Source organism: Phascolarctos cinereus, unplaced genomic scaffold (assembly GCF_003287225.1).
Source record: "Phascolarctos cinereus isolate Bilbo 61053 unplaced genomic scaffold, phaCin_HiC Scaffold_4;HRSCAF=312, whole genome shotgun sequence".
In the NCBI taxonomy this organism is placed as follows: Eukaryota; Metazoa; Chordata; class Mammalia; order Diprotodontia; family Phascolarctidae; genus Phascolarctos; species Phascolarctos cinereus.
The window spans coordinates 177,968,539-177,989,326 of record NW_027555847.1 but is presented as its reverse complement, the minus strand read 5'-3'; the positions used below and the strand labels follow the sequence as shown (position 1 = coordinate 177,989,326).

At 37.9% G+C, this 20,788-nt stretch overlaps 1 protein-coding gene across 1 annotated transcript in view; it reads left to right on the top strand.

Moving 5' to 3' along the window:
* SMARCA2 (SWI/SNF related BAF chromatin remodeling complex subunit ATPase 2) overlaps positions 1-20,788 on the top strand; it is a 205,919-nt gene that overhangs the window by 95,094 nt on the left and 90,037 nt on the right. Inside the window, 7 exon segments of the mRNA XM_021001863.2 lie at positions 646-766; positions 769-887; positions 2,422-2,535; positions 11,610-11,717; positions 12,337-12,423; positions 16,693-16,739; positions 17,808-17,974. Of these exon segments, the coding sequence (XP_020857522.1) occupies positions 646-766; positions 769-887; positions 2,422-2,535; positions 11,610-11,717; positions 12,337-12,423; positions 16,693-16,739; positions 17,808-17,974 (763 nt within the window).

Below are 20,788 nucleotides of genomic sequence, written 5' to 3'. Positions count from 1 at the left end.
ACCATGAGTAAGTCACTTAATTTTTCTAAGCCTTAGTTTCTCTACCTGTAAGATGGGTCATGAGGATCAAATTTCTTATACTTGTTTCTCTAGTTCCCCCAAAACATCCATATTCTCCAGGGTTGTTTTGGCATTGCCTTTTCTTTCAAAGCCTCTGTATCTTCATCTTAGTTTTTGTTTTGTTCTGATTTTTTTTTCTGAGCAATAAAAAAAAAATAGCACAGCCAGTCCATCAGCCTAAGACAAAGTCTTGAAACAGAGATGGCATCAGCCACAAATGCCTTGTTAATAAGTTACCGTGGAGTAGTTGGCCTCTGAGACTTCTTGTGCTATCTACAAAATGAATGCAGTAGGAATATGAACCTTCTCAGCTTCACTGGAGGACATAATTACTGTTTGGAACAGGCTTTATGCCATAGTAGAAAGAGCACTCCACTGCTAGGAGCCTGGGTTTAAGTAGACCATTTATTTGGAAAGATCCTTCCTTCATTATTAGGAAATATGACAACATCTGTTGCAGAAGAGGAAGTTTGGGCTGTTTACCTTTTCACACCTCGTTTTGGCATGATAGACAATCTACATGTTTAAAGTATTTGTAATTTTCAGAGTTCACTTAGATGTTATTCTTTTCTTACATTGATGTAGATCCGGTGGAAGTACATGATAGTAGATGAAGGCCACCGAATGAAGAATCATCACTGCAAGCTGACTCAGGTCTTGAATACCCACTATGTGGCACCAAGACGAATACTCCTGACTGGGACGCCCTGCAGAACAAGCTGCCCGAACTCTGGGCCCTCCTCAACTTTCTTCTTCCCACCATTTTTAAGAGCTGTAGCACTTTTGAGCAGTGGTTTAATGCCCCCTTTGCCATGACTGGAGAAAGGGTACTAGTTTAGCCTTTTATTTTTCGTAGCAAATAACAAAACATTTGGTTGAAATTAAATAGACTTTCTTACAGAGGATATCAAAATACACAACAAACGTTTGCCATGTGGTTATCAGAGAAAGACTGTAAATAATGACCTCCAATTTGAAATACATTATGGGAATGTTCTAATTTCAAGTAAATTGTTCCCAAAAAGACAATTTTAATAATGTGTGGTACAATCTGACTGTATGTATTTATGCAAACATCCCCAGCAAGAAGCCACTTAGGCTTCACAAATATTCTTGATCAGTAGGAATATTAAACATGTGTAAGCCAGAGGAAAGATGAGCATCTGACCTGTTGAGTAAGTTTATGGGTCATTTTACTACTAAACTTAACCAGGAAAAAGATGTCAAGCATTTCTACCTTCAAACCATTTGTTGCCTTTCCAAGCCATGCACATAAAGTATTTATGAGTCAAATCTATCTATTCAGCTCATTTTCTGCCAATTTTGTATAAAACCCCGTTCATTTCATTTTGACTGGCCCAGCCTAAGTTATGTATGTATATGTACATTAGAATGAGTCCTCTGAATATTTGGCTAAAACAGCTGTCTCCAAACATTTCCATTTCTTTCATTTCACTAACTGTCTTGACTTATATAGTCCATATCTGAAAGAAAACACACTGTTGCAAGAAGGAAAAAAACACAAAGCCTTGTGGGTGGTGCTTTCTTAGCAGCAGATGTAGATTACCACAGCAAGACATTTCAGGGAAATTATTTGGCTTGAACTCTTCAGTTCTCTCATATGTGGGAAGTTTTGCATTTAGTCAGTAAGATCATTGGATTGCACTTATGTAAACAGTGAAACCAATATGGTGGGTAGATTTTTAGAAGTCCTTAACTTAGAATCTTCTGACAGATAATTTTTTCCTCTAGAGCAGACCCGTGAGAGGCAGAGGAGTGAAAAGGGGGTTTTATTTTTTAAAAAGTAAATGACTCTCAGAAGAGTCAAGATAAAGATAGGGATAAAATGGAGGAAGTCATGCCTACAATAATCAGTAATGCCAAAAATAATCTGACCTCCACGGTCATCTTGCCCTTTTCAGGTTCAATGCCCTATTTCCCAAGTACCTTTCCATATATTTTGCTATCTCCTATCTCCCACCTTTCCTATCCCCAGAAAGATTATATTTTTGCAGTGACCTTTCTAAAGCTCATTCTTGCTTTAAAACAAGCAGTATCCTTCTAAAGAACCCAATTCTGTTTGAACATTAAGAAAAACAAACACACATATTATTATATTACATACTGTTGTAGATAATCATAACTGAATGGGCAAAGGACACACTTGGGCTGATTATCTGATGTTTTTTTAAAATACTAGCCATGTGTAGAGTTGGACACAGTTACCTGTAGATAGTAGTGATTTTGGAAAGAAATGATCGATTATGTGCTGAAAACTCATTATAAAAAGGCTATTTTGTAGCATGATTTTTAAAAAGAATAAGTAAAATTGGTGTTGTACTCACTATTATCTTTTTGTAGGTGGACTTAAATGAAGAAGAAACTATATTGATTATCAGACGTCTTCATAAAGTGCTGCGACCGTTTCTGCTGAGGAGACTGAAGAAGGAAGTGGAATCCCAGCTACCAGAAAAGGTGGGGGGCATATTGGAGAATTTTGAAAATACCAAATTAACCTCCCCAACTCAAAATTGTGATTCTGAAACAATTTATTCATAAAAATGCTATAGTTTAATCACAAGTACCATTAGAAATAAGATACGAATGCTTCATAGTCCTACAAAGCACAAGAAGGTCTAATGTGGAGAAAAGGGCTAAATTATGGACTTTCCTGGCTGACTTTTTCAAGATAGGGTGCCATTTTTACTAAATAATTCCAGGATCTTAAATTTGGAAGTCACCTGAGATGCCATCAAGTCCCACCAGAACCTATACAACAATCTTTTCTGCAGGAAATCCAGTGAGTGGTCAGTCGACTTTAGAAGTTGCATCATTTAAACCACAAACAAGTTATTATACAAATAGAGTTACTGAAACTATTCTTTAAATCATGTATCATTTTCTTCTCAGTGAGTGATTCTCTAAAGCCTATATTATGTTTTCATTTTAGATTTTAGGTGCTTTCCTAGCATGTTATCATTATCAAAAAATCATTGAGAGTATCCACAAGTATCTGTCTATTTGTAGGACTTTACAGGGTCATTCTACCCATAAATCTAGTAGAATTTTTAGTATTAAATGTCTTACTTTACTTAAGGTCACAAAGAACAAAATTAAACCTTGTACAATACCAGGCTCTCCTTGTATTTATTAAATATCCGATCATGATGATGGCATTGAAAGAAGCTTGGTTGTATATGAAAAATTGTTTGAAGTTTGTTAGCCTGCAAATGGCAGACACATTCCATGACATAATTTGAGCCCTACATAATGAAAACTAAGTTTCCCATGAATATTTTATCTTTAGCTTAGTCGATTTTACCCTACCTGCATTTTCATTGCTTTGGAGAATCTCTGTACCCTAAATAAGCTTCAGGGTTTGTTTGTTTTTTTGGTTTGATTTAGGATTTGGGGCAAATGTGTTTCTTAGTATATGCCAAATTCAGTACAGTTGAAGAAAATAACTTTTAAACTCTATCAAATTTATCTACATTTGGAGTTCAAATAAGTTGTCTTCTTCTAAAATTGATTTGCCTGCTAGAGTGTACTATTTGCTTCATGAAGTGTTTTGATGTGGGTTTCTCTTTTGATGGGCCAATTTTGAAATGTTTTATTTTGCATCATTGTATTCTTTGTATAACACCTCTCTTTTTAGACAGATTGGCTCATCCTGTTCACTTTAAGAAGGATTTGGCATGATATTGTACAAAAGCTGCTTACTTAGCTAGAAGATAAATTCTCTTACCAAATTTCCTACTCCTTAGCAATCAGGGAATAGTGATAACGAAAATGAAAATGGTGTTTACAACCCCTTTTCCCCCATAAAGACTGAATGTACAAAAATAAAGGTCTTTCTTCATGTACTCTTTTCAAAAAAAATTTCCCCAATTACATGTGAAAACAATTTTTAACATTCATTGTTTTTTTGTTGTTTGTTTTGAATGAGGCAATCAGGGTTAAGTGACTTTCCCAGGGTCATACAGCTAGTAGTAAGTGTCGAGTGTCTGAGGCTGGATTTGAACTTAGGTCCTCCTGACTCCAAGGCCGGAGCTCTATCCACTGCACCACCTAGCTGCTCCTCATTCATTATTTGTTTTTTTTTTAAGTTTTGAGTTCCAAATTCTAGCCTTCCCTTCCTCCCTCCCCTCGCCCTTCCTTGAGACAAAAAGCGATCTGATATAGGTTATACGTGGGCAATCACATGAAACATTTCCGTATTAGTCATTTTGCCTTCAACCCCATACTGTGAATTCATGACAAATTATTGATCTTCCCTTTGAATTTCTATGGTCTTTGTTACTTTAGGGTCATAACCTCAGTGTTCATAAATGAGTTCAATTGCCTGAAAAAGGAAAAAGTAAAGAGCATGGTTTATTAGACTTTACTCTTTAGCTAGGCCAAAATTGCAATGAAGCTATTTTTTAAAAATCCCTGATGTGTCATCTCTAAAATGGTCTGGAACATTAGGGGCAGCTAGGTGGCACAATGGATAGAGCATTGGCTCTGGAGTCAGGAGGACCTGAGTTCAAATGTGACCTCAGACATATAGCATTCACTTGCTGTGTGACTCTAGGTAAGTCACTTTACCTCAATTGCCTCGCAACCAAACAAAAAAATGTAAAATGGTCTGGAACAAAGAAGCCATTAGCTGTGAAATTTGTTTTTTGTGCCAAATTACATAGGTCTCTTCATGGTATTTTTGCTGAAATAATACTACAAGATAAAAAAATATTCAACAAAAAATTTCCTAGTAGCTTTTGTTCCATGAAATCTCCTGGTCTTATTTACTGGAATCTTTTTAGGACTGTCTGGGACTAGAACTACCTGATTTGTTTTGAATCTCATAAGGAGTTAATAACATACTCTTAAAAACCACCATATAACTAAAGCATGCACCTGAATAACTTTAAGCTAGCTGATTTCTCTCTTGTGGCTACTAATTGTTTTTGTTTACTTAAAGATTTAGTTCTGGCTTAACATTTCAGGAACTGCACCTATTACCAAAATTTCTTTTTACCTTGTTTATATCTACATTGTTTATAATATCTGTGTCATATTGATAGGATAAGACAAACTTTTGTAATTGTCTGACTTCTTTACTATTCTCATTCACTGCTTCCTCCTATTTCTCACCATATTACTAGCTAAAATATGGCTCAGTCATTTTCACTGGCTTATCCCATTTTTACTTCCCCTTCTTGCTATAGAATTTTATCCATTTCAGTGCCAGGAAGATAACGTGATGTAGTCTAGTTGATAGAGAGCTGGTCTCAAAGCCAGAATGACCTGCCTTTGACATATGCTGACTCTGTAACTCTGGGCACCTGACTTAAATTCTCACTTAAATTCTCTAGGATTAGTATCTAACTCAGAAAGAAACGGGCCATTAAACCAAGGAGCCTTGTATGTTAATGTGATTTCTCTTCCATTATACTTTTATTTATTTTGTTAAGTATTTCCCAATTACATTTTAATCTGGTTCAGATTTCTTGTGGGCTGTGGGCCCAGGGCCTAGCGTCTGACCCCTCTGCTCTAGGCAGCTCTTTAAAAATATTAGTTGCAGAGAAGGTGCTGATCTGTCTTAGTGGAGGCAGTTACCTGGCCTGGCAGCTCCCCATAGTGGAGAGGTCACAGGGCCAGTCCCTGTCCCCATCATCTGCCCTCCTCACTTGGTACCTTCTGCCCAGCTCTGCACCCACATTCTGCCCTCCAGGATTCCTTTTACAACAGCTGCCTGCCGTCATTCCAGGCTTGGGTCCAGTGTTTCCCATCTGTTCTCTATAAAATTTTATGTTTAAAATGCTGAACGGTTCCATCTCTCCCTACCATAAGTTCCTCATATTATATATGATGTATGAAGATTTTAGAAGAAATTTTTAGAGGTGTATATAGAACAAAACCATATATTATATGCAGTGGTAGGATCACCCTGCTTGCTTTTGTTATTCTGGTGAAGTGCATTGTTCTTAACTTTGCATTTGATAAAATGTATCATTACATATATAGTTCTCTTTAAAAAAAAATTTTTTGGGGGGGAAACCAATGGGGTTAAGCACCTTGCCCAGGGTCACAGAGCTAGTACAAGTCAAGTGTCTAAGGGCAGATTTGAACTCAGGCTCTCCTGACTCCAAAGCCAGAGCTCTATCCAATGTGCCCCCTAGCTGCCCCTGGCACGTATAGTTCTGAAAAGGCTGGTTTACCTTAAGCTATTCAGCCATATTATTCTCTCATACTCAAAGGAAGAATTTCCTTAGTATCTTTGTGAGGGGTGAAGTCATTTATACACTATATTCATATACTCTGGGTCAAAGTCAATGTAGCCCCTGCGTAGTATGAAAATAGAACTCAGAAGTGAGGCATCAATGATGGTAGGGGAAGGCAAGCTTAATAACATTTTACAAAATTAACAGTATCCCAAGGAGGGGAATTCAATGGGAGAAATAACTCATCTGTAATATATTCCTATAGCAAATATAAGTAATTTTTAGATTATCCACTTGGGGTGGGGATCAGACAATTTTAGAGATAGAGGGGAATTTAGACATCATCTAAGTCTAACCCCCTACTTTACAGACAGTAAAGGCTCAGAGGCCTATAGAATGGAATACAGAGCTAGGGACTGGTCCAAGGCCACACACCTCCTTTCTCAAAGTACAGTAAGTTATTAATTGCCTATGCTAACAGTAAGAAAAATGCAGGATAATTTCTTTTTCAAGGTCTAAATAGTAATGTCTTAGGTTTAGGACCTCCCTCTGTAGGTGCAGATTAAAATTCTCTCCACATTTGAATAGGCGGGCTTCCTGGATAGATCAATGAATAAATCAACTAGATATGACCTGGACCACTACCCTTCCCGTCTCAAAAATTATTACTATTTGGTAACCAGCCCTCTTGACTTAGGTAGGCTGGGCTTTAAACAACAATATAGTTCATTGTTAGGAGTGTACCCTATGGATCTTTGTCATCTAGCTGTGGGGACAAGATATAAACACATGAAATAGTTATATAACAATGCAGGGCAGTTTATGTCAAAAATTCATTTCAATTATATAAATACTTATTAAGGATCTACTGCGTACAGAGCACTTTGCTAGAGAATTGGCAAAAATCCACAGTTCACCTCAGGCAAGCACCTTACCCTCATGGAGTTCACACTCTAGCGCGGACATATCACTCAAACAAAAATACTTTGTACCAAGCAATATGCAATAGGTGCATTAGAGAAAATGGGAAACCACATACTTTGTGCTTTTAAGGGAAAATTAATTTGCTAACTAAGGAAAACATAAAAGCCTTTATTGAGTTGGTAGAATTTGAGTTGTATGGTAAGTTCATTAGGTGAAGAGAGCACAACAGAAATGGGGGACAGTGTTAAGAAAGGCACATAGGTCACAATGTGCCAGGCATAGTTTGAGATTCTGAAAATAGTCCAAGTTGTTTGTAGCATAAATCACGAGGAGGAAGATGGAGATAAAGCTTGAAAGGTAGGGGGGCATGAGAGTACGGAAGGTCTTGAATGTCAGGGAGAGGCATTTGAACTTTTTTATTTTATAGGTAGTAGAGAACCATGGACAGATTTAAGCGGAAGGGTGACAGGACCAGTTCCATGGATAAGGAAGGCTTATCTTACATAAGCATACACTTCAACAACAATAAACAAAAAAAAACCACACAATGTATTAATGTGCAAAGCACTGTCCTTGGATGCTTCTGTTAAAAAAGGAAATCATGCCTGGCCTCACATAGCTTTTATTTTACCAAAAAGGATACTGTCAATACATTGATAAAAATAATATAAATTATGGACTAGTGGGGGCAAAGGAGAAATCCATAAAACGTGCTATAGAAAAAAATGTGAGGAGAAAAGAGAAGGGCAGCTAGGTGGTGCAGTGGATAGAGCTCTAGCCTTGGAATCAGGAGGACCTGAGTTCAAATCCAGCCTCAGGTGCTTGATACTGTGTGACCCTGGGCAAGTCACTTAACCCCAACTTCCTCACAAAAGAGAGAACACTTTTGTAGAATGAGGTTTTCACAGAAGAAGTGACACTGAGACTGAGCCAAGTAGGAAGAGGAGGCTCCCAAAAGGTAGAGATGAGGGAGGAGTACAAGTAGGAAGAGGAGGCTCCCAAAAGGTAGAGATGAGGGAGGAGTACATTTCAAGCATGAGGACGGCCTGGCCAAAAGCAAAACATTGCATGTTGAGTTTGGGGAATAGCCAGCAGTGTTGTGGGTCTAGAACGCATTCAGTCAGTATTTATTAAGCACTGTGTACCCGGCATTGTGCCATGCTTTATGGATGCAAAGAGAGGCAAAAGACAGTCCCTGCCCTCAAGCAGCTCACAGTCTAATGGGGCAGACAACAAGCAAATATGTATAAACATACTATACACAGGATAAATAAGAAATAATTGAGAGAGGGAAGGCATTATAATTAAGAGGAGTTGGGAAAGGCTTCCTGATCATATCTGTATATTTATATGTTATTTCATCTAATCTTCACAACAATATTTCGAGATAGGTAGGGCTAGTAGTATCCCTATAGGAAGCCACTTGTCTGAAGTGGGAGGTGATATGAAATAAGGCCAGGAAGATAGTTTGTAAGTAAACTGTAGAGGGCCTTAAATACTAGGCTAAGAGGATTGTGTTTTTATCCTAGAAACAATTGCAGCCACTGATGATTCTTGCACAGGAATTGACTTTATCAGAGGTGTACTTTGGGGAGATTATTTTGGCAGTTATAGATGTAAAGGTTAGATGAGAATGGGGAGTTATTGGATGCAGGCAGAACAATTAGAAGGCTAGTATATTATAATTCAGGGGAGAGGTTATGAAAACTTGAACTAGTGTGGTTTCATGATTGCTAAGAAAGGGGTGGTTGTGACAAGGTGGGGAGCAGAATTAACAAGACAGCTGATTGGATATGGGTGATAAGAGAGAAGGAAGAGCAGAATGTAACTCCAAAGGTTTTGAGTTTATGAGTAGGAGGATCTGGTGATTTCATCACTGTCACTAGAGAAATTAAGAAAGGCTAATTTAAAGAGTTAGATGATGAGTGTAAATTTGGACATGCTACATTTGAGGTGCTGGTAAGGTATCACTGGAATTGTCCAGGAGGCAGTGGGAGAAGTGAGACTGAAACAGAGAAATGGGAGTAAGGCCAGGCAACTACATTTGGGAGTCATTTGTGCAGAGGTGATAATTGAACCTATTCATAACTGAATGGAAGGGAAGAGGAGTGAGAAAGGAGAAAGGCAATGATGACTCCTAAGTTTCCATTTTAGTTGAATGAGAGATTAGTACTGCTTTCAGAACAATGAAGTTAGAAAATAATTTAGGAGGAAAGATAAAGTTTACTTTGGGACATGAATATTGCATACAGCAAGTGCAATAGAACTTGATAGAAAAGACCAGTTTGGGCCTCAATCGTTGGACATGAGATAGACTCTGGATGATGGGTAATGTTAGGATAATTGGAGAGGAAACAGAAGAGCATTATAGAGAGGGGGGATACATAGTATAAGCAGCCAACTAACATAGGTAAAGGGCAGTTTCAAATCTAGCGGTTTAAAGATTTAGATTTTGTACAAATATGTAAAGATCACTGGTAGCAAAACAGTTTCTCATAATAACCCTTTGATTTTCAGTGTCCTGATTTAGCCTTTTAAATATCATCTGTAAATTCTTAGATATGGTATTAAGTATATGCTTACTTGATTTTTTTTTTTATTAATATCAGGACCTCTTGTAATCTGCCTCCCAAATGTTATTCCTTGCAATTACTTTAAAGGCTAATTTTCCACACACATGCTCAGCCAACAAGAAATGCCTTTTAAAAACAAAACAAACCTCTAGTCCCTAAGATCCTATTACCAAGCTGATCAGCAACCTGATAGAAGACTGCTCTTCTATCTAAACTCTGCTTAGGCTAGGTCTGTACATCACTTAAAAAATGATTCTGTTTATCCCATATGTACAGCAGATAAAGGGGAGCAGTGGGAAACAAAAAACTGTGATAGCTTTATACTGAATTGGATATTCTTGGGATGGTTTTTTAATTTGTGTTCGTTGATAACAGAGAATTATTTGGTTTTTTTGTTTTGTTTTGTTTTGTTTTGTTTTGTGAGGCAGTTTGGGTTAAATGACTTGCCCAGAGTCACACAGCTAGTGAGTGTTATGTGTCTGAGGTCACATTTGAACTCAGGTCCTCCTGACTCCAGGGCCAGTACTATAGCCACTGTGCCACCTAGCTGCCCTGATATACAGAATTTTTGAAAAGATTAAGTTGATGTGGTTTCCAAATTGGAATGAGATCAGGTATCCAAAACTATTTCCATTTACTACTACTAACTTTGAGTGATTTTTTTTTTCCTTTCTCAAGTAGTTCATTAAAACTTTAGGACTGAGTTGAAACTTCCAGAAAGTTAACACCCATTCTTTTTCCTGTAGTATTATTAGCCTTTTCTGAAAAAGTGCATTTTTATTCTAACCTAATTTGGTACATCAGAAGTAGTGAAAAAGACCACCAATGACAGGTCCAGCTGGCCTAATAGGTTCTTCCCCAAAAAACTTTTAAAATTAAAATTCAATTTATCTTCACCTGGGACCTCCTGCTCCTGACTTACACAGCAGAGAATAACCTGATCACTTTCAATCAGTTAAGTAAACATTAGGCAGATTATTAATTTATTTTTAATCCATTTTGTCAGTTTTCCACGTGTGAGTCTATTATGGAAAACCATATTTTTATTCTTGGAATTGTAAAAATTTTTAAAGCGTAACAGGAATAAGTTCTATGGATACATTTTATCCTTTAGGGATTATTGGGTCTCTAGCAGGTGTGTGATAAACAACCTTCATATCTATTATTTTGTATTGGACTATGGTTGTATTCCAACCGAAAGCAAGTGAGACTTGGTCATAAAGTTATATCTGGCTAGAAAAAACTTTCTTCCTTTTACCTTTTATCTTTTGGAATAGGTATGTTGTATTTTCTCAGGTCTCAAAAATGTGGCTAATGCTACCTTGTCTAGAGCTATAAGGAAATTTCTCTCCAGTGCTGGCATTATGTACAGCCACATCTGACCTTTTAAAAATGGTTTACACATCTAACAAAGAAAATCATAGACTAATAGCCATTCATTGATTTTCCTAAAAACCCTTTCAGTTCATACAGTGTGGGGAGGAAAGGCACATTAAAAATCTCTTTTATGGGTTGCTTTGTTGGAAAGCGTTTGGATAATTGTAAGCCAAACTCCCTCAGATCTGGCCAGGACAAGAAATCTCTGTAGACGGGGGCCCCAATTATATAACCTTTTGAAGTAACCATTATAATAAATTATTGATGCGACTTGACTACAACAATAAGGTAACCAGTCTTTTCCATTGCTTTCCCTTCTTGACCTCTAAGATAAAAAGGAACCTTTCATGATGGCGGCGGGACACTGGCTTTTAAAAGGAGGAAGAACCAGCAGTTGTGACTCCTTGATGTTCTTAGAACACCATAATAGCCTTTTTTTTTTTGCTCTTACCTATTGTACTCTTTTACACAGGTTGAATATGTGATCAAATGTGACATGTCAGCTCTACAGAAAATATTGTACCGCCATATGCAAGCAAAGGGGATTCTTCTCACCGACGGTTCAGAGAAAGATAAGAAGGTATGCAAAGAAGATGATCGCACTTAAGACGTGAGACTCTATTGTTCCTAGTGGGCTACATATTGAATAACCATAGTGGGCTTCTTTGCTGATGCCAGTTTGTGGGGTTCCTTTTGGTGCTGTTTTGGCTGACAGAAAGTCGCTCTTGTAATGAGAGAAGAATAAAAGGGAAAGCGTCGGAGCACCAACGTAGTTAGCTCATCTGTGACTGTTTTCTTAGTTACAGCTAATGTGCAGAAGTGCAAAGACTTGTGTTCTGTCTGGGTGGCAGGACGGCATATGGGAGGTTTGAAGCCCAATCACTCTGCTTCTGTCTGTTCAGACCCCTTGTGAATAACCGCTCGCATCACAAAGCCACTAGTTTGGCGCAGGCCCTGTGGCTGGGATTTCATTCTTCTGCCTGAGCTAATCACCAGGAATATGCTGTATCATAACTCACAGGCTGCTCTGTAGCACAAGAACGTGACCGCCGTGAGTTGTGATGACTATTTGGAGGACACTTGTGGCAGGCAGGCCCTTTTACCTTCAGATTTCATCGGAAGCCCCCTCTAACTGCAAATGGAGCCTTTCTTTGCTAGTGAAGATCCCCTTTCGCTTTTTCTTTGTTTTTCATTGTTAGGGCAAAGGTGGGGCTAAAACGCTGATGAACACTATCATGCAGTTGAGAAAGATATGTAATCACCCATACATGTTTCAACACATTGAGGTAAGTCTGTTCTCACTCTGTTTATAGTCGGCAGGGTGAGAAGAATTGTGTTCTGATAGACTGGAGGTCAAGAATTTGGAGACGTGACTTTGGGGGCTACGCACTTACATAGCATTCTTTGCTTTTGCATCTAGAATTCCATATGAAACAATACAGAGGAAGGACCTTGGTTTATTATTGTTGTTCAGCCACGTCTGACTCTTCCTGACCCCATTCGGGTTTTCTGGGCAAAGATACTGGAGTGATTTGCCATTTCCTTCCCCAGTTCACTTTACAGATGAGAAAACTGAGGCCAACAGGTTTAACTTGCCCAGGGTCATACAGCTGATAAGTGTCCCAGGCCAAATTTGAACTCGGGTCTTCCTGACTCCAGGCCCTGTACTCTATCCACTGTGCTACATAGGGTAGGTTCCATAAAATACCTTGCAGAAAGTAGAATTAGTAACTGTTTGTTGTGTATGAGGGTGTTACCATGAGTTAAGATGTCAAATTTGTCCAACTTCTTTATGAGAATGACATGACGATGAAAACATAATGTATTACTGTACTTGGAAAATAAACATTCTTTAAGCATAAGACATAACTTTAAACCTTTGCTTACCTTATTCTCCCTCTTTGAGATTATTTTTTCTTTCATAGTTTCTCATTACTATAAAGTAAATTACTGATTGGTTCCCAAGCCCCATTTCTCTACTACAAGCTATTTTTGGGGAAAAGAGCAATTTCAGCCATATTCACTTTATCTGAATAAATTTCCCAAACTGCCAGTAATTTACAACAGCAGGAGCTGCTGATTTCAGCAGGTTAGAAAGACAGCCACTGTTGTTTTTCCCTTTGCCAGTGAAGAAAACAGGAAGAAAAAGGGGGAAAACAGGTTTGGTTTGTTTGTTTTAATTATTTGCTCCTACAACTGTTTTTGTTGTGTAACTACCGCAGAAAGTTGTACTGAAGGATTTAGAAGAAATTCCTTGTCAAGGCTATTTGCTCCCGCTAAAGAAAAGTGAAAACTGTGCTGGTGGTGGCTGATCATTTGGACCTTAGAACATCTGGTAACATAGAAATGCTCCCAAGTATTCCAGAGAGGATTTTTCTGCCTTCCTTTTGGAAGCATTATTAATCAGCAGGATTCTTTGAATATGCCATCCACAGGGTACTTCTCTGGGGTACGGTGAAGAGTTAGAGAATGAAAAACACAGTCCCCACCTGGAGGGACATAGTTATTTTCAGCTGCCCACTAGGGGGGCACACACAAGTGCTTCCTCTTGTCATACGATGGGAGCATAAGCATCCTAAACACATAGTCTTAAACTAAATCCAAGTGGAAAGCGTGCTGGTTCTGGGGTTAAAGATCAGAGTTCAAATTCTGCCTTTGATGTTTTATACCTATGTAATCTTGGGCAAGTCACTAGACCTCCATAAGCCTCAGTTTCCTTTTTTTGTAAAATGAGGTGGTTCGATTAAGTGGTCTTTGAGGTTTCTTCTAGTCCTAGACCGAAACTTGACAGCACAGCTACTAACTATGGTGATTTAGAGAGAGATACACACACGCGTAATAATTACTGGACAAAAGAGTGAGTTAGGAAAGTGATTAGAGCAGGAACTCAACCTTTTTTTTTCCTTTTTGCTTTTTTTTTTGCTGGGCCAAGGGGTGTGCTAGAACTAGGTTGGACTAGCTCAGGAAAGCCAATTGTTAAATTTTCGCTGAGTATTGGTTGTTTTTTTTGGCAAAAATACTGGAATCGTTCACCGTTTCCTTGTCCAGCTCATTATATAGATGAAGAAACTGAGGCAAACAGGATTAAGTGACTTGCCCAGGATCATACAGCTAGTAAGTGTCTGAAGCCAGATTTGAACTCAGAAAGATGGGTCTTCCTAACTCCAGGCCTGGCACTCTATTCACTGTACCACTTAGCTACCTATTTATATCTCAGAAATGTCAAACACTTCAAACCAGGCTTGATTTATCTTTTTTCTTGACTGTCTAGACTTAATGAAGTAATGGGAAAAAAAATGTAAATAATGCAGATTAAACTTTGAAGTGTTCCATATGAACTTTTTTTTTTTCTTGAGAGGTAATTGTTAAATATTTACCAGCACACCGCTGCACAGACCCCTTTTGCAGGCTGATGAAGCCTGAGGACCTTTCTCTTGAGTAAGGTTTTTAAATACACAAAACAAAATACCCTGGATTACAAGTTCATGTACCCCAGGTTAAGAATCCTTGGCAAAGATTGGAGTCATGTGATGTTAACCTTTTGCTTACCGGATATTTTACCCCCTAGAAACCATTTCATTGAAAACTCACACTGGCTTAGGTATATCTTCCCTGAATCAATAATTACAAGGTATCAGTGCGAATTGTTCTGTGTCATAGTTGTTATAAAGTAATTTAGCATTTGTAAGTGATAACCTAAGGATGAAATAACACACCCACTGACACATACTTCCAATAGAAATTTTTATCCTGGTATATTAAAATATTTCATTTTAAATTAAAGTACTGGGAATTTAAGACATAATTTTCTATATTTTTCTTCACACACACAGCTGTTATGCACTAATGTCATGCACTAGCTAATGGGCATGCTGATGTGCGCTTTTGAATAAAAGCAGGATAGTGTAGGTCATATTTTTTTAGAGAATACTGATTCTCCATAATTCCTGTATTTTCCACTGAGGCCTTTTACTTTCCAAAGCACTGCCATATATACTATCTCTTTTGAACCTCACAATGTCTGGTAAGAAAAGGATCAAGCAGCGCCATCCAACTCTGCTAAATGTGAAACTGGCCTTTCCCGGGCACAGGGGAGTGAGGATTGCCTCACATCAGGACTTTTTCTTATGGTCAGGCCAGCTTTAATACCACCAGGGCAGAAGCTTTCTCTGAACAGTTACAACTTATGTTTAGGGAGTGTGGCTGACAGTAAAGCTAAAGGAGAAACTGCCGTGAGTAGAGTAGTTAAGGAGAGAAGAGGTAGATTGCTGCTTCTAGGTAAGTGATATCTTAGGGACATGGGATTTGGAGCAGGCAGGAGCCATAGAGATCACGGAACTCAAGTCTGTCGTTTCACACGTGAGAAAACTGAGGCTTAGGGCACTGAAGCAGACTGCTCTAGGTTATACAAGGAGTAAGTAACATTCCACTGGGGAATGCTTACCAGGCCAGAGAAGACCTTAGTTTCATTCATACGAAGACACGAAAATTATGTGAAGAAAAATACTCCTCCCTAGAACTAGAACAATGCAAATCATGTGGTTAACTACCATTTAGTTGGTATTTGACAGGCGTTTGTTGAATTGACTCTAAAGGTGGAATCAAGAGATCTGATAGTCAATCTTAAAATATCAAAATTACTTTTCCAATTAGCATTTCAGAGTTCAAGATATATGATCACTCTTTTTTTTTTATTGCTGTTACTTTAAAAAAAATTGAACATCAATTTCCTGCCCACCTTGGCACATATCTCAGTGGGGAAGGTTTGTGTTGTTGTCTGGCATCAAAGAATCAACAAACCAGTATTTAAGTACCTTCTGTGTGCCTGGTACTTTAGTGGGTACTAGGGATACCAAGACATAAATCCTCAAGGACCTCATTCTTTGGGGGAAAGCTAACATACACACATATAAGTAGGTACAAATATATGTGGATGTGTATATATATATGTTTGTGTATATGTATGTATATATTTATGTATTTATTGATATATTTATATATGTATGTATGCATATATTTATTTTGCATATGACCTGAGCTCAAATCCGGCCTCAGACACTTATTAGTTGTATGATCCTGGGCAAATGACTTAACCCCTGTTTACCTCAATTTCCTCATCTGTAAAATGGGGATGATAACATCACCTACCTCACAGGGTTGTTGTGAGAATCAAATGTGATAATAATTGTAAAGCACTTAGCTCAGTACCTGACCCATAATAAGCACCCTGTAAATGTTAATTATCATCATCATCATTATTAAAAATACATGAAAAATGAGTGGAAAAGCCCATCATACATGGAGGAAGTTGAATTGCAGAAAAGTGAAGGGCCCAAAATCACACAGGAAATTACTGCAGAGCTGTGGCTAGAATTCAAAAACTTTAGTGGTTCCATATGGATTGGTGCTACTTTTCCTTTGTATTTTTTTAAACTGTATACCAGGATAGTATGTCAAGATGAATTGACAAATAAGTTTGTGCATAGTGACACTGACCCCTATGTTCAGATGATAAGATTTAAGCTAAAAGTGTTCATCTTTTGTTCTTGTTTAAGGAATCCTTTGCTGAGCATCTGGGCTACTCAAGTGGGGTTATCAATGGGTAAGTCTAATGATTTTTTCTTTCCACGAAATCCTGTCCTGTGTTCTACTTTTCTGAATTTCTCTACACACATCGAAAATTCACTCATTTACCCTTCCCTCAAAAAATGCAAACAAAAAAAAAAGAAAGAAAATTCACTCGTCTTGAAAACCCAGATTTTTCTAGCCTCTAGTACTCCTATCTCCTGTTAGGAGCTGTAGAAGCTGTTAAATCAAATTTGCGCTCTCATTTACTTTGCCTGCATAAATTATTACTTGCCCTGGAGAAATGGCTATTTCTAGAACAAAGATCTACTTCAGTGTACTAAATAGAATCTTTGAGTTTGGAGTAAGTTGAACCTTCAAAAGATTCTTACTTATAACCCAAATGTACTTTATGGAGGATGATTATCTGTCTGATTGCATCCTAAATATATACTGAAAACTAGCCTGAGCACAAAGGAAAAACAAGTCTTTGTTCTAGAAATGAAAATTAAAGGCTTTGCAGGTATTATAGATGATGGGCTGTTTTTAAAAAAATTTAATGGACAGTGGAATCAGTCACCTATGATTTAGTCAAAAGACGGAGTTTAATATTGTTGAGTGCAGTGGGAACATTGATAGTAATATCAAGTGGTGTGATCATGGAGAGAGACCCCCAATCAACTGTTAGTGACTCGTTGTGGCACATCGTAATGGAAAAGGAAAATTGGTTGACTAGGGAATGAAATATCTGAATCCTCGGAGTTTTTTCCAGTAAACAAAACTTTTGCCTACTCCCCAAACAGAGACTTTTTAAAATGAACATGTGGCAAAACAGTAATGTAGTCAAAAGGAGGGGGAAAAATTAGTTCCTCCTCTTTTTTCTCTCCTGTGTGGAATACTTTAATGTCTTGATTACAGGCAAGAAAAGCAGTGTAATATCTGGGCCATTTCACCATCTTAAACACATGATTTTCATTGATTGGAACAAAGTAGCCTTAGTGAGAGAGATGTCTTGAGTCTTGGCATGGTGCTTGATACATAGCAAGCAAGTCATGAGATTCTTTTGGGGTGACTGACTGATGGTTGCCCTCTTTTCCTGGGACAGAGCTGAACTCTACCGAGCCTCGGGGAAGTTTGAGCTCCTGGACCGCATCCTGCCAAAGCTGCGGGCCACCAATCACCGAGTGCTGCTCTTCTGCCAGATGACGTCCCTCATGACCATCATGGAGGACTACTTTGCTTTTCGGAATTTCCTTTACCTACGCCTTGATGGTAAGTTCACAAGAAACGGACGCACAGAGTCGTGTGATCAGAAATTTGAAGGAATAACTGGCATTGAAAGTAAGCCTTTGCCAAAAAGGGGGAATGGTGGCAAAGAATTAATTTACAGATTGCTCTTGTTCTAGATGACAATTTTCACTCCTCCCAGCTTAATGTTAGCAAAATTAAAACAATTAGCATAGCTGTTCGTCCCACTAAAACTCAATCCAGATCATTTACAAATAGTTTAAAAGGTTGTGCTTAAGGATCCTCATTATCTGTCATGACCCCTAGAAGGTCTTCTGCCAAGCCTTGACATTTGCCATAAGCAGTCAACATGTTTCAAGCCTGTGAAATGCCAAATTCTGACTTGGCAATATAGAATTTCATTCTTGATTTAAGACCTTCTTTTATATGGATAAATCATGTGCTTTATAGGCCCTGCCATGCTTGAAAATACCTCTGGCATGCCAAGGCCTCCTAAGGCTCTTGGTAAACTTTTCCTTTCTCTTGCCCCCACATCTGAGGGTGGGATCAGTTTTCCCCTAAACTGAAAAAAACTATCAGAGAATGATGGGAAAACCAAAGGAAAGTGCTTCATTTTGTTGGCATTATCAATAGCAAGCCTTTGAAGCTCCTAGTAGCATAGCTTGCTTCTTTAGAAGTAGGAAGATGTCATGAGACTATTCTGTTCTCCAGGTAGCCAGGGAAAAGAGAAACCTCAACAGGAAGTTATAGGAGTGGCAGTGTAAGAAAAGCAGGCAAACCACAGTGCCTGGCTCTGTCAAAGACAAACTAGGAGGGACAATGGGGAGCCTGCCCATCCAAGAAGCATACCCACAGGCTTTAGAGTTGACCGCCCCAACTCCCTCTCCTGGACCTTTTGTCCTCCCCACTTTTCCTTGCTCCACAGACCCTACTGTGCAGAGCCTTTGCTGTGGGCCACAAGGAACAAATACCAGTGATCTGAGGGGTGCCCCATCTCCCACTGCCTGGAAAGTAGGGAAGCTCAGAGGAGGAGATCTTGATCTTGTGGGGAGAAAGGTATTCCTTGGGGCCATGAATGCATCCTCCCAACAAAGCATAATGACACAGGTTGTCTACACAAGCCCTGTAGTACTAATACGACACCATATGGCAAGTCTATCATAGGTTAAATTGTCTTTCGTGGACTTATCCAGCAGCCTACCCTACATTGTTAACATTGTAAGTCTGTTGTTTGGCACTCAGAGCACATTTTCCCACAAGAACAAGCAAATTTTTTTTTTCTGGATACAAAATGATCTATATTTTAAGATTGGACAAGTCTACATGGCCCTAAGAAGATGGATCTATTGCTTCCAGTGTTATGCCATCAACCTAAAAGGATGTCAAACTCAAAAAGTAAAATGAAAACTCTTGGTTATTGAAATCATAAAGAGGATTTGAAAAGATATTCCCCAAATTGTTAAATGACTTTGGAAATAGCTATAATGAAGATCAAGGAAATAAAAATTTTCAAAATGAGTGGGATGTTTTGTGAATCTGAGGACTGATTTAATAATGGTACACGATTTTATGTTGTGGGGTTAGGGTTTAGATTTAATGCCAGAATATAATGCAGTAAATTACAGTTTTTACATCAAAGAATGAAATTGATCAACAATTTTGGGGCAGGCATGGACTGATTTCATTGGTGTCAGAAACTCTCAAAGAGTGAACTCCTTCTGGAAATTAGCATCCTGAGAAGTCATTTGACTACTCAGTATCCTAGCCACTAGGATAGGAAAATTAGGAATAGGAAAGGAAAATTAGGAAAATTACATATCTTCACTTGTACTGTTGTTGTTGCTTTTCCTCTTTTGGCCTTAATACATTTAATTGGCTGCCTCTTTTATCTCATTGATATTTTTATTTAGTTAACTTAGTTATTAGAATTCCATAGTTTAATGTCTGTAAAGAGGAAAAGACATAGTCTTTATCAAGATGAAACTTGAGGTATCTTTTCTTCTTAGGGTAAATTTCCTTTCTATTCATCCCTAGGCAAGATTCCTCTTTTGTGTGTGTGTGTGTGTGTGTGTGTGTGTGTGTGTGTTTTATTGACAAAAATCAATGGTTAAAAAAATTAATAAATGGTAAAAAAAAAAAACAAATAAAACCAGTGATCTCATACCTATTTCACATCCTCCCTAAGAAACCCCTGAAATTTCTGTTTTCACTATCAGGTTGTTAAGTGGCTGATTTAAAGGATTTAGTTTAAAGGATTTAATAGGACTCTTCATTTTTTCCTTTATTTTTTACATAGGATTTGATACTGGTTCTTTTCCCTGCACCATAGCTATTTGGGATATATGTACACACAGGAAAGATTCCTAGGTCAGATGACACCTCTATTAAATCTGGCTTCACAACCTTTGTAGCTGTGTGACCCTGGGGAAATCATTTAACCTTTCAGAAACATTAATTTCCTCATTTACAAAATGAAGATATTGAAACCTGTAGTATTTATCACACTGAGTTTTTGTCATGAGGATTAAATGAGAGAACATATATAAAGTGCTTTGTAAATGTTACCATGTTATAGAAATGTCAGCTATTATAAAAATATCAGTTACACAGTGCCTGACACAGTCAGTACTTAGTGTCTATTGAATGAAAGAATAATTGTGAATACGATGTTAACTTGAAAATATTAATTTTTATTATTTTTATTCTTTTAGTTAGTAGATCACATTTCCATTGATGGTATATGTTCAAGAAATGAAATAACAATAGCATTGAGGAAATGTGTGATCAAAAATGCCAATATATTAATTTTTAAAGGCATGTCATAAAGTTCAATTACAG